Here is a 19,698-nt window from a genome sequence, read left to right as displayed (position 1 = left end):
TTTGATGAGACATCTTTTGTTGCTGCTCCTAATTAAAAATGTACACATTTAAATGCTAACAGTTTGACAGCTGCTTCCAGCTGGTAGGGATAAAAGTAAAAAAATGTATTTTTATATAGGTATTTTGAAATATTAAAATTTCTGAATTTACTTCAACTGTTTTTGGCTGTATAATAAGAGTTGATGCCTTTGAACAACTCTATTACAGAAAGTAATCATTTCTACATAAATACATTTCGCTATCCATTTAGTTCTCCAAGATACTTTACTACACCAAAATCACATCATAAAAGCAATGCTTCCATGTTGATAGCACAGGTATACTATGCTATATAAGAGAAAATATATCATTAGAAAAAATTTTGATCCTATAAAATGATAGACTTGGCATAAATACAACATTGGGCATACGTTATCTAAGGTTTTCAATTTTAAAATCATAAAACTCCATTTAAGAAAAAAAACTTTTAAAAAATTCAAAACACATTAGAGTTCCCAATATATGACAGGCAACATATGCCAAAGTCATCCTAATTTATTCAATGCCTGATTATAAAATGACTACATGATATCCGTAACATTAAAGTATCTTGAATCTGAAAAACCCTCAAGAGCACCCCCAACCAACCCCTACTCCTGCCCCAAATGCACATCCATAGACTTATTCATGTTGTAAGATAAGGTACACAAAGCTCTGATCCAGTAATTCATATCATTTCCATGACACTCTTGCAGCTGAGATCAACTGGAATAGAATTAAGCAAAAGCTATTCCTGCCTTCATTCAGCTCTTTTGACCTCAAGTTCTGACCTGCATTCCTCCTTCTTAACACCAAAAATGGTATGTCCAGAAATGTAATTCATTTTAAGTATTCTTCATAAGCATAAGATATATCTACCCTAATTTAGTGGATAGTTGCACTCAAAACAAAAATTCACTATTTTCATTGTTTATTGTCTTCTAGAAAAAGCTAAGTAGAAATGAGGAATTAAAAATATATCTTTCTAATGAGGAAATATAGAAATTCTCATTAACATTACTGAAAACAGTCAAACTTTTTTTAAAAGTTCTATTATTTTAGAGAGAGACTGTGTGTGTGTCAGGTAGGGAGGGGCAGAGGGAGAGGGAATCTCAAGTATATATACCACTGAGCAGGGCTTGATCTCATGACCCTGAGATCATGACCTGAGCTGAAATAGAGAGTCAGATGCTCAACTGACTGAACCACCCAGGTGTTCCCAAAAATGTTTCTAAAATTTGTAGCATCATATATTCCAAGAATACTAGATATTGTAATTTAAGTTCCTCTAGAAGGTAATTTAATTATTCTGTTTCTAGAAATTAAAACAAAAAATTGCAAGCTCTCTTTGAGAATCAAAATATATAATCCATATATATTTTATATAGTGAATAAAATATTAAAGAAGGCATTTAACTATTTTTATTATCAGAGTCTTGCAATTTGCAAGGCAGTTCTAAAGAACACATACTAATGTTTTCAAATTTATGTGTTGAAAACTCAGAAGTGTAAAATAGGAAATGGTTTTTTAAAATAGTGTATTTGTGCTAATTCAGATTTAAGTGTAGCTAATAAAATAGCTTACATTAACTATTTCCCTTAAAAGTTAATTCATAAAGAGTATATGAACAAATATTCCATTAGAAGCAGTTGAGGGAACTAAAATTGTCTATAAAGACCCCTAACTGTACCCATACTGATTTCCTCTACCCCTTTTTTCTACCCCTCATTCATAATAGATGATAAAATACAAAATTAAATTACTCTGTTCTTCATCTGGCCTTGATCATATCCAAAGCTATTTATTTAAACCAGGCCTTCTGCAGAAAATCAGAAAATCCTAAACGTTACCTCACTGCAGAATTTCCCCATGCTCCATGTTTGTCTGTGAGAATGTTGATAATTTTCTGGATTAGTTGAGTTGCTGTCACATGATCTCGATATTTAGCTGCTCTTATCAAATGATCACACATCTTCTCATCCTCTCGTTTGTCTGCTGAATACTGGGCACACAGTGACTTGGATAGGAAAAAAGAAACATCCATTAATACTGAAAAATATGGGGAAAAAACTTAAAACACACCATGAAATAATCTCTAATGTGAATTGAACCAACCAAAATTTAAAATTCCAATAAGGGTAATAATCACACCTGCACTGATAAACTGGCTCATAGCTCATGGAAAGGCATTCAATCTAACTGATGCATTAAGAAGGAAGGTCAAAATTTTTGTTGGATTTTCCTTCCTTCTCCCTAGGGTGTAAAGTGGAAGTTCATAATTTTAGGAGTGTTGAAAGCTCTCTGTGTATAGCCCTTGCTTAGGAGAATCCCCATTCCTTTCAGATTGGTAGGAAAGAAATGATAATAAAAATACAGTATTGACATTAAATCACTGAAGCTCAATATTATTTTTAATAAAAAGGTGTAGAGAAAGCAATTAGAGGAATATCCAAAATGCTATGAAGGGAGAAAATTGGTTTTGAGAAGATATATCAATACATATTTTATATATATAAATGTAAACAAGAGATTGAAAAGCAAAACAAAAACCAGACTAAGGTATCATCCTTATAATATCTCCATTCAGTCCTGGGCAACTAACTTATTTCTTCAGGTATAACTGTCCTCACATGCAAAATGAGGGTATTATACTAGCTCTAAGAATTGGACGATAAGAAGATTTGGGGTAACCTCATAGTTTTTGTACACTGGTAATGTCAAGCTATTTCTTTTATTTAACCATGGATGTGGAGAAAATAAATCATGTTAGGAACTAAAATAATTTATAAGAAATTAAAGGAAAATATCATATTGTATATATTAAAAAAAAGACTGAGTCAAGCAAACCATAGGAAGATCAGTTTGTCAAAAACATGATTTGAGCAAATAAAAGAAAATACAATTAAGAAATACTTGAACGACCAGCAATTTAAATGAAGATAACTAGGGAATTATTCCATTATAACTAAAACATTAATTGCTATATGTTTGTTTCAGAGATTTACTCAAGAACCAGGAAGTACTCTATAGGCTATTTCATATCTAACTCAACCATACACTAAAACCAAAAGGACAAAATGGTAGATATCTGAAGAATTTTTATACCTTCCAACATTCTCTACTGTATTCATAATCTGTCCTAACCTCATCTGATAAGAGTAAATTAAAATTATTGATGAAATTAGAAATTACTGGTTTCTATACTCCCGCAACACCAAATATATTCATATTAAACAGTACTAAAAATATCAAAAAAATATTGAATAGCCTGTTTTTTCTTTTATTAATATTACAAAAATTTAACTTTATCAAATTTACTTTGTAAATATTTGGTAGGTCATTAAACTTTGCTTAAAAAGACATAATTCTAAACAGAAGCATCCAAAGTAAGCTAAATAGTAAAATAGCTTAAAGTGTTCTTTAATGGATCCTCCTTTACAATTTAAACAGTAACTTTTCATATCTGACATAAAATCTATAGGTATAAATCACATTAAAGGGCTATTCTTCCCTGATTATCAATCTCTGTCTCATTGTGGAACATTAGAGTCACATTCTGACCTTAAAACATGATAAAAGGAAACCAAACAAGAATGTTTTGTAAAGAGATAATGAACTTGTATCTATTTTTTTAAAAATTTCCTTAAAATGTAATTTGATCATGTTCTTCTTAAAAACCAATAATATATTCTATGTATGACATATCACCCAAAGTGAACAAGATGAAGAATATTTGCTTCAAGATCAAATGCATGTTACTTATTGGTGGAGTATATATTTGTAATATGTCTATGTGCTTGTGTTTGGAAGTTGAGTGGAAGTACCTCAAGAAATCCTACTTACCTATCAATAAAATCAAAGGCCAGGTCTAATACTTTCATTCAGTTTTACTTTACATCAACTTTCCTATTTTAAGCAACACATAAACTAGGTAATACATCACACAATGACCACAAAAACATTTCAATCTGAACAAAAATATCTGCATCTAAAAAGAAAAGAAGTGGGCATCTTGGGAACTAACAATTCAAATATATTTGATTATTGCTAAAGAAATTTAAGACTTATTACCATAGAATTAATAAATATGAGACAAACCTACTTCTTAAAAAGAAATTCACTTACTTGGAGGGAAAAGATAAAGTAATAATTGAAGACAGAAAAAATTTAGAGTAGCCACTTATTACTCAAGTGACTATTCCAGCTCTTTTTTTTTTTTTTAATTCATGATAGACATAGAGAGAGAGAGAGGCAGAGACACAGGCAGAGGGAGAAGCAGGCTCCACACCGGGAGCCCGATGGGGAACTCGATCCCGGGACTCCAGGATCGCGCCCTGGGCTGAAGGCAGGTGCTAAATCACTGAGCCACCCAGGGATCCCCTATTCTAGCTCTTTAAATGTAAATGCATACATAAAAACAATATCATATTTGGTCTTTCCTTCCAGTATGTCTCTACCTAACTTTACTATTTGTCCTTTGCATGAAAGCTCAGAGAGGCATGAACTTAAAATGAAGTATATTCTTCTAGTACACTCCCATCAATTATCCCTTCTTGATGGTCAAACTTCTTCCTTTATTATTTTTCATTATGAAATGCTGGCATTTCCTTAAAGCTTTGCTAAATGTCCCTTTGCAATATCATTCACTCCCATATCATCTCCTTTTGTCAGTTTAGATCTACCTTCCAAATTTGTCATCTCTGCCCCAGCTGTTAATCCTGAACTCTGAGCCCACATTTCTATCTGTAGGATATTCTCCAATTATTCAAATAAATACCTAAAATTCAAAATGTACAAAACTGTAGTCATCATCTTAATCCCAAACATGCTACTATATTCTGTCATCTGTGACTTCTCAATTTTCCGTTTGTATCTCAACATCCATTTCAGCAAAACCCGTTTACCTCTTTCCTACTAACACTCTTACCGCTGCCCTAAAATAGATCTTTATTAGTTCACAATTCAGTTCCTGAAATATTCTTATAATTGCCCTCTCACAAACAGTCCCAGAATTATTTCAAGAAGAATTTACTTAGGTATTGCACAGATATATTTATATACCCTACACTTTAAAAAGCATGTGATTATCTTAATAATGAATAAACAGGACTAAATTTTACTAGCTATGACCTTGTGGCCTTCTATAATTCAGCAATGTGGTATATTATCTTTTAATATGCCTGCTTACGCATCCTATATGCCAAACACACACAAATTTTATGCTATTCCCCAGATCTCTATCCTTGACACATTTTCAAGACTTAGGAAATATTTCTCCTGTAGCTTTCATATTTGAAACAAATTTAAAAATGTCTATTGAGAAGGTAAGATAGAAATTGGAAGGAAGGGCAGCCTGGGTGGCTCAGTGGTTTAGCACCACCTTCAGCTCAGGGCATGATCCTGGAGACCCAGGATCGAGTCCCATGTCGGGCTCCCTGCAGGGAGCCTGCTTCTCCCTCTGCCTGTGTCTCTGCCCCTCTCTCTCTGTCTCTCATGAATAAATAAATAAAATCTTAAAAAAAAATAAATTGGAAGGAAAAATTATGATAGAAGAGAAAGTTATTCAGAAAGGTGGAAATATAGAGATCCTCGATTCTTTAGCAAAATATGCAGGTGAAAAAAATCTAAAAAATTCCAAAATAATTGAACTCTAAATGTATCAACTCCAAATAACTTCTGGGTCAAAGATAAAATCACAAGAAAAATTAGAAAAATTTGTGGCTATTGGATGAGACAGAATTTAAATGAAAATGTATAGCTTTACATGTTTTATCATTAAACATTAAATATATAAGGAAAAAATAATACAAACCTTAAACTCTTTACACATGGTAGAAGCTAAGGAATATAATGCAATTTATATTAAAGGAATAGAAAACTAAAAACTAATACAAGTTGTGTAAACACAAAATCCCTAACAGAACATTAGCATTCAGCTATACACAAAATGAAGTATATATCATGATAAAGAAGAGTTTATCCATGGAATGCAGGGTTGATTTAATATCTGAATATCAGTATAAGCCATTTTATAACAAAAAAAGGAAAAAAGTATAGCCTCAATAGTTTTTTTTAAGCATCTTACAACACTCAGAAGCATTTCATGATTTAAAAAAGAAAAAACACAAAAAGACACTCAAGAAACTAGTAAGAGAAAGAGATTTTTTTAAACCTCAAGAAGTGTATCTATGAAAATCATTCAATTAAAATTAGGGATAAAAACAAGTACGTCCTCTCTCTCATGACTTCATTCATTATATAGAAAGGATCCTAACCAGTTCAAAAAAGAGGTAAAAAGAAGAAATAAAAAGACAGTTTAGAAAAGAAGGTATAACACAGTATTTATTTGTAGATATGTTCATGTATGTAATACTCCTAAAAGTTCTGGAAAAACTACTAAAACTTGTAAATAAGTTGACAAGTTTCTTGGATACAAGGTCAATATACTAAAAGTTAATTGCATGCTTATAGATGGACAACCAACTGGAAAATGAAAATAATAGTATTTACAGTAGCATTAAAATATGTATTTTAAAATATACAAAGCTATACAGAGAAAACTATAAACACTGCTAACAGAAATTAAAGAAAACTAAATAAATGGAGAAACAATGGTTACAGATTTCAAAACTCCATGTTGTCAAAATACCTACTCCCTTCAAATTGACTTTATAGATTCAATGCAATCTTAATTAAAAACTTAGCAGTCTTGAGGTGCCTGTGTGGCTCAGCCAGTTAAGCATCTGACTCTTGATCTCAGCTGAGGTCTTGATCTCAGAGTTGTGAGTTCAAGCCACGGTGAATGTGGAGCCTACTTAAAAATATATTAAAAATTTAAAAAGTAAAAACTTAGCCTTTCTTACAGATACTGACAAGCTGATTCTAAAGTATATATATATATATATAACTAAAAAGAAAATAGTAACATTTTTATGTAAGAAAATTATAGAATTTAACTATAAATAATGTTATAAAATTCTAAATTGAGAAGAGTTTAGGTGGTTAAATGAACAAAGAATGTCTTTTCAACAACTTGTGCTAAAACATCTGGCCACTCACAGGGTGGGGGGGAAGAAAAGAAAGAAAGAAACAAACTTGTCTTCCCTTCATACCATAAACAAAATGTTCAATTCAAAATGAGGGCAACCCTGGTCTTAGTGGTTTAGCGCCGCTTGCAGCCCGGGGTGTGATCCTGGAGACCCAGGATGGAGTCCCACGTCAGGCTCCCTGCATGGAGCCTGCTTCTCCCTCTGCCTGTGTCTCTGCCTCTCTCTCTTTCTCTCTCTCTCTCTCTCTGTGTCTCTATGAATAAATAAATAAAATCTTTAAAAAAAAATGAACCAAAGATCTAAATATAAAAACCGTAACACTTCCAGAAGAAAACATAGCAGAAAATCTTATGACCCTCGAGTAGGCAGAAAATTCTTACACTGAAATTCTTAGACACAAAAGGAAACATAAAAGAAAATCATAACTGTAAAGAAACTAATATATTAAACTATACCGAAACTTATAAAATCTTCTCTTTAAAAGGTACCACTTAGAAATTGAAAAGATAAGTCACAAATATGTATGGGACAAAATATTCACCATACACATAACAAACAATTGTCCTACAAGATATATGAAGAACTCTTATGACTTAATAAGGAAAACAAACCAGTTTAATAGGCTAAGGATTTGAAAAGACACTTCACACAAGATATACAAATGACTAATAAGTGCATGAGAAGATGCTTGGTCAACAAGGAAATTCAAATAAAGATCTCGATGAACTATCACTATATACCCAGTAGAAAGGCTAAAATTTAAAAGACTCACAATATCAAATACTGGCAAGGATGTGGAGCAACTAGAACTCTCATTACTACCCAGCTGATCAGAGTGCAAAATCTACAACTACTTTAGAAAATAGTTTGGCAGTTCTTTGTAAGTTTAAAAATATACTTATAATAGAACCTAGCAATTCTACTTCTGGGTATTTCCTCAAAATGAAGAAGAATATATTCTCACAAAAGTATATTGCCCATAGTGCTTTTAATCATAAGAGCCAAACCCTAGAAATGATCCAATATCCACCTATAAATGAATGGATAAATACTACTGAGTAGTAAAAAGGAAACAAATGAGTGATATACACAAGATGGATGAATACCAAAGACTGTACAGTAATCAAAAGAATCCAGACATTAGAGCACCTACCATATAATTCCACTTATATGAACTTGTATAGTATACAAGACCATCTACAATAACAAAAACCAGATGAGCAGTTGGCAGAGGTTGAGTGTGTGTGTGTGTGTGTATGTGTGTGTATATATACACACACACATACACACACACACACACATAAAGAGGAACTGACAACAGTGAATCACCTGGGAACTCCCTGAGATGACAAAAATTTTCTGTAACTTGACTATGACAGTTACACAAATGTATACATCTGTCAAAATTCATTAAACTATATATCTAAAAGGGATGTGTTTTATTTTATACAAACTATCCTTTAATAAAGTTTATTTAAGAAGTTTTTAAAAATAGGTAATAAAGTAGTTCAAAAATTCATATCAAAAAAAAATCTCAAATACCAAACAGGTAAATATCTTCACAAATCAATAAAGAAAAAAACAGACAAGCAATAAGAAACTAGGTAAGAGATAAACAAGTACCACAAAAAAATTTTAAAAAATGTAACAAGCAGAGGAAAAGATATACAGCTTCATTTGTAAATAAAGCCCAAATAACACAATGACGTTACCGCTACACAAACATTAGAATAGTAAAATAAAAAGCACTGATCAGTTTTTGATGAAAATGGAGTATGGAAACAACTATGCACTGATATTGAAAGTGATACACACCTCTGAAGACACTATGGCAATATCTACTAAAATTGAGGAGATAAATACAGTCACTTCCCTACAGAAGTGCATAAGCATGTACAACACAAGACTTGTAAAATTGTCAAAACCACATTATTCATAATAGTTAAAAACTGGAAACAAACTACCTATCAACAGTAGAGAGATTATGGAAAACTATCATCTACTCATGTAATAGCGTGCCATACAAAATGAAATAGAAAAATATAAGAAACTGAACAAATTTCACAAAAATGTTGAAAATGCCAGATCAAAACACATACTTCATGATTCCATTTAAATGAAGCTCAAAAATTGCTAAAGAAATTTTAATACTAAAAGAAACATACTTAACTATTGAATGGAAAAACAAAAGCAAATTAGTCATTCCATAAAATCAGAACAATATTTAGCTTAATAGGGCAAAAAGGGGTTATGACTGGATAGACATACATAATGGGCTTCTCAAAAACACTTTTGGTATCAAGAAAAAGTAAAATAATAATGTTAAATGCACACTGTTTCTAGAGTTAAGTTTCAGTACATTTTATGAGAAACATTATAAAGCAATTTCCTTTGTCTGCATATTATTGTGAAATAAAAATAAATCCCAGTTTTAAAGTTCAAAGCTAAAATCTTAAAAATATTGTATAAGACTTTAATATTAATTAAGCAATTCGGGTGTATTGGTTTTACAAGTTTTATATCTTAAACTTTTTTTTTGAAGAAACATACTTGTCTTTAAAAATAAAAAAATAACAACATATGAAAGAAAAAGAAAGTTTTCCTTTCCACCTCCTCCATGGCTGGCTAGTTGTTTTCTACAGGGGTAATCACTATTAATAATAAGATATAATTCCCATTTAAATGGAATCAAACTATATATCATTCCATGTCAGGAGGGCCAGTCCTATCTTCTTTCTCATGGCTACACATAGAGTATTATATTTTTAATTAACTTAAACATACTTTCTGGTAAACACCTAAGTATACTACCTTAATTCACAGTTTGTCTCAAAAATCTGTTACACTATAAATTACTTATCTCATTGGAAACCACGTAAAAGGAAAATCATCTATGGGACAAGTAAAGAAGCTTTTAAATATTTGACTTTTGGAGGTCTTTGTACTTGATCCCTTAACTCAGGTTTAAAGTCTAAAAAAAGAAAAAGTTATCCACATGAATCTTACAAAGACTCCTGAAAAAGAATTAGAAAAATGAAAGCTTAAAAACCTCAACAGCAAACGAAAGTCAACCAATGACAATGTGTGACAGCCACCTTTAATTCTGAAGTGATTCCTCTGTCATCCAACACCTCAAAGTATTGATTTCTCTCAGCATGAAAAAGCCTAAGCCAATGAAACAGATATAGCATCATCCCCCCGATAACAGCATTCAAGGTTAAAACAGGCAGAACACTTATCAAAGTATCTCTACCATTTCTTATTGTTTTAATGGACTGGATAAAATGTATTGGGTTCTTATCTCTACAAACTGCAGTCTTCAAACAATATTTTAAAATAATTTGGAGATTAATACAGGTTTTAATTTTTATCTTTAGCCTTCTGATAATAAAAAACTTGTTTTAAAAAGCTTTTAAATGGTATTTGTAAAAGCAAGTCAACACTAAGAGGGCTATTTTCCACTTGTGTGTCAAACCCACACAATAGTACTGTTTTTATTCAATTATTTTATTTCACTACAATACAGTAGAGTTATTCACAATAAAAAAAGTCACACAATTATAAGGTGAATTGCAAAATACCTCCCAACAGAGAAACTGATTTCATACAATGTCTGCATATATCATATACCAGTAAGTAAATAAAGTAAAATGTGATCATTACCTATGATCAATAAAATTAACATGGAATTAAAACAGATAGGGTTAAACCCAAATAATTATGTTTTCAAAAATCATAATATGAGACAGAAATATATCATCACAAAAGATTATATAATTATACACAAATACACATACTGAGAAAAATCAAGAATTTTCAATGTCTTTTTGCTAGTCTATAGAAGAGCTATATAATCTTAAGCAAATTCTATCATCTTTTAACTCAACATAGCTACCTAATCAGAATTTTTTAAGCATACAAAACTAGTCTCTTAATGTATTAGGCTAATACGATTAAATTTAATTTCAAGTTAAGAACAAGCATGAAGAACCAAAAAGACAAAAAAAAAAAAAAAGATTCATTCTTATAAAAAACATAATTAACACTGTGGTTTAGAACACAGATTCTAGAGCGAGATGACTTGAAATTTAATACTTGGCTCTGACACATTCATGCTTAGGCAAGTTATTTAAACTCCTGTGCCTCAGTCTCCTCATATAAAAAAGGACATAACATAATACATTTTGTAAAAGGATCAAATAAGAATAGACATGAAACAACCAGAACTTGCCAGGCATAGAGTAACACCTAACATTTATTATAGGCTTAGTCATGATGTGAACAAATTTCACAACAAACAGTCCCTTTCCTTTTTTTCTTTCACCATCTCATTGTAGTTGAGAAACAAGTGGCTGAAAATAATTACAATATGAGAAAACTGCTGTGAGGTATGTATCATGTATTTGGGAGGAGCAAGAAAGTAAGTACTATTCAGAATCTGAGAGAGTTTTCCAGAGAAATTAAAGGCTAAGTAACTGTTCACCAAGAAGGAAGGGCTGCAGATAAAGAAAAACAAAATACAGCAAAATAGGCAAGGAAGACAAGAGAACAAACCCAAATAAATACCTTTTTATTTATTTATTTTAAGATTTATTTATTTGAGAGAGAGAGAGAAAGAGCAGGCAAGCAGTGGGGAGGGGCAGAGGAGAGGGAGAGAGAATCTTAAGCAGACTCCTCATCTTGTGTGGAACCCCATGGGGCTCAATCTTAGGACCCTGAGATCATGACCTGAGCTGAAACCAAGACTCTAACAATCAATTGACCCACTCAGGTACCCCAATAAATAACCTTTTTAAAAAGAGTAACAGAATAAGACATGTAATTAACACAGCTTTCTCTTTTTAAATCTCCTAATATATGCTTTGCTTATATTTTCTTTGTGCAATATTATAATTTATAAGACACGTACACATGGTCATTCAGATGACCACAATACATATTTGGTCTTCATCCATAGTTCCAGGCTTACAGCTCCCCAAGTCCCTGGAATTTCTTAAATGTTGAGAGTTATAAAGGTGTCTTTTGTTATGTTAATTAGGTCACTCCTGGACCCTCCAACTGAAGGGTGGGGACTGATTGCCAGGAAGACCACCCATGTGATTAAAAGGTGGGCAATTTTAAGTTCACACCCCTCTCCTGACTTCTTGGAAGTGGAAAGGGGATGAAGGCTGAATCAGCCAATTACCAATAATTTAGTCAAACATGATTATAAAATGAAGCCTCCATCCAAACCCAAAAGTATAGCTTTTTGGTCTCTTTTGGAGAGTTTCTAGGCTTGGGGAGGCAGATGGCTTCCACATGTCACCAAGCCAAGCCCCAACCTTCAAAGGGACTGAAGTTCCTTTGTTTAGGACCTCACCCTATGTATATCTTTTCATCTGGCTATTGAATTCATATCCTTTATCATATCCTTTAATAAACTGGTAAACATTAAGTGTTTCCCTGAGTTCTATGAGCCACTCTAGCAAATTAATTAAACTTAAAAAGGAGGTATTGGGAACCACCAATATGTAGCTAGTTAGGCAGAAGCACAGGTAACAGATTGGAGCTTGGCATCTGAAGTGAAGAGTGGGAAGCAGTCTCCCATAACCGAACTCATCCTGTGGAACCTGGTGCTACTTCTTGGTACACAGTATCATGTCAGATCTGAGTTGGGTTCTTGGACATCCTCATATCTGAGAATTGCTTGGTGTTGGGGGCTGGGGGCAGACCCACCACTTCCATATTACAATTGGAACTAGGAACCTAAAAGACCTTGGTACATATATATTTTTATCTATTTCCTTCAAAAGAAAATTCTTCTTCAAAGGTTTATATAAATCATTTAACATAGAGTCAACTATATCACTTTAGCTGAATACTGTTAGATTGCTATAAGTTCTTATTCAAAGATACTGCTAACATAGACTAATTCAAAATAACACAATGAATGAACTGGTTTTTAGATACTGATCTCAATATAAGGTAGTTTTAGGTACTGTTCTCAAACTATCTATAATAAAGAACTTGTTTTTATTTTTACTTTTTTTTTTAAATGGAACTTTAAATAGCCAGACATTCAAGCTATTAAAGTTTCTAAATACCGGTTACGCTATTTCTGTACTTAGCTCTTTGTGGACTAGTGGACTAGTTTAGTTAGCAGTTTGCTCACCACACCACATCTAGGTAGCACTAGTATAATAGATAAATAGAAGGAAACTATTCCCATCAACTCAAGTGTTCAGTCTTCCTTTCCATGATAAAAAAAAAAAAATCTTATATTCTTAGCTTTACTTTGCACACTAATAAGCCAGAAACAACAGAAGCCAAAATTCTAATTTTATGTGAACAATTTTTACGTGATAAATGTATGGAATACACTATGAAGACTTTTAAGTTAGCTTACCTTCTTCTCTATCATTACTTTAAAATTCACTAAGAAAAGGTAATTTTTACACTAACACATGATTTGGTCAACAGTTAAGACAACCAAGACAAATTAGAAATTGAACGTTTAAACAGAGACTTGATACATCCATAAAAAATATATTCATCCTATGCAGGAGCATGGCCTGTGAGTTCTAAGAGATACAGTATCTATTATTGAGTATTATTTTCCTTTTCTGCACTGTGATATCCCATCAATGCTAAGCCTATAAATGAGAAAAGGAAAAGTATATGTCTGTACATTGCACAAAAGGATAAAGAAACAGCAGCTAATTCCTAGAACAGCCATTTGTATGATAATTAGAAGTAACCTTCAGGACTCTAACATAGCAGTACCTGGATCAAGGCCCTATGGCAGAGGTAACAGTTCCAGATGAACTGTGCAACAGGTAAGCATTCCTTGGGTATTGCCAGAGATTACTCAGAAAAATGCTCTCCTTTTGATACTGACAACACTAGCTGTGTTGTTCAATACTTAATATGTACTTACAGTAACAGGCACATTTATCAAATCCCATCTACTCCTCACAAAATTACTCTAAGTAGGCACCATTACTATCCTCATTTCAGGATGAGACAATGATGCCTTAGCTCACATAGCTAGTAAATGACAGAGTCAAGATTAAAGTACTAGGTACTGGAAAGTCAGAGCTATATTAACTATACCATAATGATCACATGGTCTCATTGGCTACATGCTACAAAATAGTAACTTAGACATTTAAAAGGACTATAATACTCTTTTTGTTAATTATGCTAGTATTTTTTATCATGTTCATGATTATCAAAATTTTTATCTGAGGTAAAGAAAATATAAAAGTTATAATTGAAATATATTGTCAAGATTACCATTTCCTTTTACCTATTTATTGAAGAAATATATATTTAAAAAGCTTTAGAAAGATGTCCAAAACCATAATGCATGTAAAGACCATACCTGAGATGCGAAATGCCATTCTAATGCTTTGGTATTAGGCTATGACACCTCAAGATATATTAATCACCCATCTCTTCACAAAATGACAAAACCAATCATGTAAAGTATACATCAAGGAAGAAATATGGCAAGACACTAGGATACATTAATCACTACTAATGCAGAATCATTATGGAAAATAGAATAGTATCATTCTTAGATTCAAAAAAAGTTATTTACACTCACTTTTAAAGATGAGAAGGTCAAATAAGAGTAAAAAGCTTAAGGGGGGGGGAGGATAAAGCTAAAAGAAGAAGAAAGATGACAAATAGGAAAGGAATTTGAATTAAAACATAGTTTGCATTGTCTCAAAATTAACAAGTTTACTTTAAAAATTAGAAAAAATAGGGGCACCTGGATAGCCTGGCTCAGGACATGATCTCAGGCACTGTGCTGAGCATGGAGCTTGCTTAAAATTTTCTCTCCCTGTCCCTAAGCTCCTCCACCCCTGCTCATGCTCGCTCTCTCTCTCTCTCTCTAATAGGTAGATAAATAGGTAGATAGATAACTAAATAAACGGCAGGAAAAAACCACTATCACAGGACTTCATTTGTACTGCATTCCAACCACTAAATGAAAGAGAAAATGGGTGATTCAATTCAGTAACAGAATATAAAATAAAAAACTAGACAAATGTGTAAAAAAAAAAAAGATTATAATCCAACCAATTATTAGCTCACTTATTTTGTATTCTGTCAATTTTACATGCACATGGTAACAAAAATATCAAGTCAGTATAAAAGAGCAGATAGAAAAAAACATATATTTAAGGCTTAGTTTCAAAAATCTTCTACAAAAGTGAATGAAAAATGACAGAAATGAATGGAAAGATATACCATGCTCATGGACTGGAAGTATTAATATTGTTAAAGCATCCATACTACCCAAAGCAATTTACAGATGTACTGAATCCTTATCAAAATATTAACAGCATTTTTCACAGAACTAGAACACAGATTTGTATACAAATAAAAAAAAGACCCTAAATAAACCAGAGAAATGTTGAGGAAAAAAGCAACAAAGCTGGAGATATCACAATCCCAGATTTCAAACTATTCTGCAAAGCTATATCAATCAGAATACTATGGCAATGATGCAACAGAAACACAAATCAATGAAATAGAGAGACCAGAAATAAATCCACCATGTTTATATGGGCAGTTAATCTACAATGAAGGAGGCAAGAATATACAATGGAAAAAAGACAATCACTGCAATAAATGGTGTTGGGAGAACTGGACAACTACATGCATAAAGAAAAACTCAAGACAGATTAAAGAGACCTAAAACCATAAAACTCCTAAAGATAAAAGATACACAGTAAACTCTTAGACATAGTCTTAGTATGTTTTGGAACTGTCTCCTCAGACAAGGTCAACAAAAGCAAAAATAAAAAAATAGGACCATATCAAAATAAGAAGTTTTTGTACTGAGAAGGAAACCATCAATAAAACAAAAAGAAACCTACTCAATAGGAGAAGATATTTCCAAATAATATGTCCAATAAGGGGTTTATATCTAAAACATATAAAGAACTCAAACAACTAAGTTCAAACAAACAAAGGTGGGTTTAAGTGGACCCACGCAGTACAAACTCATGTTGTTCAAGGATCAACTGTAAACTTATTTTTAATTGAGTGAATGAAGGAAAATTTCAAGATTATTACATAAATGATACTCTAATAACTAATACTGCCACTTAGTACTCATCGTCGGGGCTGGACCAAATAAATTAAAAGACCCAGACTTGGGGTTATACTTAGTGACCTTTTAGGACCCCCGTATTACAAGGAATTTAAATATCTGCTCCAATACTGCATAGTTAATTAGTGGCCACGCCAATCCTAGTTCTGACAAATCCTAAACCCATGTTTTCTATCATATACTGCAGATTGTAGTAACAGATTTACAGTTCACATGTAATTAAATATTCTAAATCAATACCTCGAGTCTCATAAAATAAAAGCTAAAAACAAAAGAACTCCTAAGCAAAAGAAAAAATAGATTATAAGATATTTAGAAGGTTGTTTACTTATCAAAGCGAGAAGCAAGTCTTAACCCTTGGAAAACTTAAATACTGTAGTACATATATGACACTGCCATACGTAAGTCCAGCAAATAATTACTAAGGAGGTTTAAATTCTCTGACTTTATACATCATTAAATGCTAGTAATGAAAAATAAATATCCACATGCAAAAGAATGAAATTGTACCCTTATCTTATACCATACATAAAAACGACTAGGGAATGAGCTATTTAAACGTGAGATCTGAAAGCATAAAACTCCTTTGAAGAAAACAAAGGGGAGAAGTTCTTTGACACTGATCTTGCACTATTTTTTCACATTAACACCAACAGCACAAGCAGCAAAAGTAAAAACAAACAAGTGGGGCTACATCAAACTAAAAACTTTCTACAAAGCAATCAACAAAATGAAAAGGCAACCTACAGAATGGGAGAAAATATTTGCAAACCAAACACCCAAGAAGAGGTTAATATCCAAACTATATAGGGAACTCTACTCAGTAGCAGAAAAATAACCTGGTTTTTACAAATGGGCAAAGAACCAAATACATATTCTTCCAAAGAACATATACAAGAGGCCAACATGTGCATAATAAGATGCTCACTCACCATCACTAATCAACAGGAAAATGCAAATCAAAATCACAATGAGATGTCACTTCATATCTGTTAGAATGGCTATCATCAGAAAGATAGAAGCTATAAAGTGTTGGGAAGTATCGATATGGAGAAAAGAGAACTTCCCTTGTGCACTGTTGGTGAAATGTAAACTAATTCACACCATGGAAGACATTACAGAAATTCCTCAAAAAATCAAAAATGGAACTACCTTATGATCCAGTAATCTCACTTCTTCATATCCAAAAAAAATAAGTACTACCTCTAAAATGCATCTGCACTCTCATTTCATTGCAGCATTATTCAAAACAGGCAAGATACTAGAAACATTCTAAGTATCCAAAGGCAAATGGATAAATGAAATGTGATATAAATACACACACATTCACGTACATACACACACACACACACACACACACACACACACACACATATATAATGGAATGTTATTCAGCTTTAAAATAAGTAAATCCTGCCATTTACAACAACTGGGATGAACCTGGACATTATCCTAACTGAAATAAGCCAGACACACAATGACAAATACTGCATGATTTCATTGTATGTAGAATCTAAAAACAAAGTCGAGCTCACAGTAAGGGAGTAGAATGGTGGTAACCAAAGGCCAGGGGGTGGGTGAAAAGGAAAGATATTAATGAAAAGAATACAAAATTTAAGTTTGAAATGAGTAAGCTCTTGATATCCAAGGTACAGCATGGTAACTATAGTTAATAAGAATGTCCCTATTTCAAACTTGAAATCTTAAGTTTTCTCACCACACAAACACAAAATGGTAACTACGTGAGGTGATGTATATGTTAATTTGACTGTGGTAATCATTTCACAATGTATGTATATATCAAAATATCACTGTTCTGCAACTTAAACACATACAATATTTATTGGACAATCACACCTCAGTAAAACTGGAGGAAAAAAATAGTGGAAATCTAATAAGCAATACAAAATAACATAATTACTACTTTTTGTTATGTTTCTATTAGAATAGGAACAGAACATCTTATCAATCTAAAACAATCTAGGATCTCACATGAAAAGATTGAATCCTCAGATTTTGCTAGTTGAATACGAAAAACTTCATTAATCTTATATTCTATCATGTAGCAGTTGATATTTTCATTCATTTAGCAATTCTTTATTGAATGTTGCCCCATGTTCCAAGCCTATACTAGGTACTGAAACTAAAATAAGAAACAGAGCCTATTATAAAGGGCTCAATAGCTAATGTTTGTTTCCCTTAGTAGACACAAATAATTTTAAAACATTTTTAATGGATATAAGTAATTCTCACAATGTATCCGAGAAGGTAACATAATCCAGAATTTTAAAATGCAACAACATATCAACATCCCTATGTATACCATGCATTAATGGCTTGCCTAATGCATATAAGCATGTACCTATTATTATTATTGGCATTACATGAGATCATACATTTAATCACTAATCCTTCCCAACATGAAGTGAATCATGCTCTTCACCTAGTTCAGTAAGCGCTTAATCAGCAAGCCTCGAGAAACCATCAATCCTTGCATAAAGTGTCCCTTTTCTTGCTCTGGGCCCATAACATGTGGGGGTCTCTAATTTGAAACTATACCTGGCATCTGGTTCTTACTTCAGGACCATATATTTCTTTACTCCTATCCTACAATCCTCTCAAAGGGGACATCTCAATGGACTAATGACTAATCAGCCCATGATCACACATAACTGTGGTGTCATGCATTTGATATCTTTTAATTTTTAGGCGGGAACTTGGTATCACTCAGCTATGACCATAAAGGTCTCAACACAGTCAAATAACTTGTAGCAGGGCTTAATTAATATCATATACCAGCATCACATAACTTTAAGGTGCAATTCAGTCAATGGTTACAGGACATGCAAATTTACGTACACGTACAACATACACATACACATTGATGCCTATATCAAAGAGAAACAGCCTCTACTCTCATTAAATGACTGCTATAAGAAAAGTGATGTATGCAAACAACACAGACCATTATACGAGACATTCTCAAGCCAGAATCTGTAAACTTCCCCTAATTACACATAAAGTTTTATGGTCATATTTGTTTGAATTTCTCATGGTCAGATCCTCAAAATTTTGAGTCCACAGCCAAATAAAAATGTAAGAAGTCCTGACTCAAAATAACTCCCTACAATTATAAATCCATTTTTGGTTAAGTGTATATTACATGTGAAATATGAAATATATATACATAAAAATACATATAAAGTGTACATTTATAGGAGGAAGTCTAAAAAGTTACAGGCCAAACCATTATCTTGGGGAGCATGGTAACGGGAAAGATACTGGGGAATGTTCTTTTTTAAATTTACACTACTGTTTTCATTACATTATTTCTTCTCTTCTTTGCCCTCCCCTTTTATTGATACATGTAATTTCCAGTGTAATTTTTTTTACTTTAAAAAACAGAAAGGACTGTTAATCTAAATCAATTTTATTTCTTTTTTTTTTTAAAGATACTTTTTTTTGTTGTTTTTATCTTCTTAACAATCTAAGCAAATCAATAAAAATAGATTTGGGTTATCTG

At 32.3% G+C, this 19,698-nt stretch overlaps 1 protein-coding gene across 1 annotated transcript in view; it reads right to left on the bottom strand.

The window, feature by feature from the left end:
* The window catches only part of LRBA (LPS responsive beige-like anchor protein), a 730,439-nt gene that overhangs the window by 366,038 nt on the left and 344,703 nt on the right, over positions 1 to 19,698 (bottom strand). Inside the window, 1 exon segment of the mRNA XM_041738215.1 lies at positions 1,871 to 2,037. Within this exon segment, the coding sequence (XP_041594149.1) occupies positions 1,871 to 2,037 (167 nt within the window).

The sequence above is a fragment of the Vulpes lagopus genome, chromosome 23 (genome assembly GCF_018345385.1).
Source record: "Vulpes lagopus strain Blue_001 chromosome 23, ASM1834538v1, whole genome shotgun sequence".
In the NCBI taxonomy this organism is placed as follows: domain Eukaryota; kingdom Metazoa; phylum Chordata; class Mammalia; order Carnivora; family Canidae; genus Vulpes; species Vulpes lagopus.
Note: the sequence above shows the minus strand (reverse complement) of the source record. Positions and strands in the feature narration are given on the sequence as shown.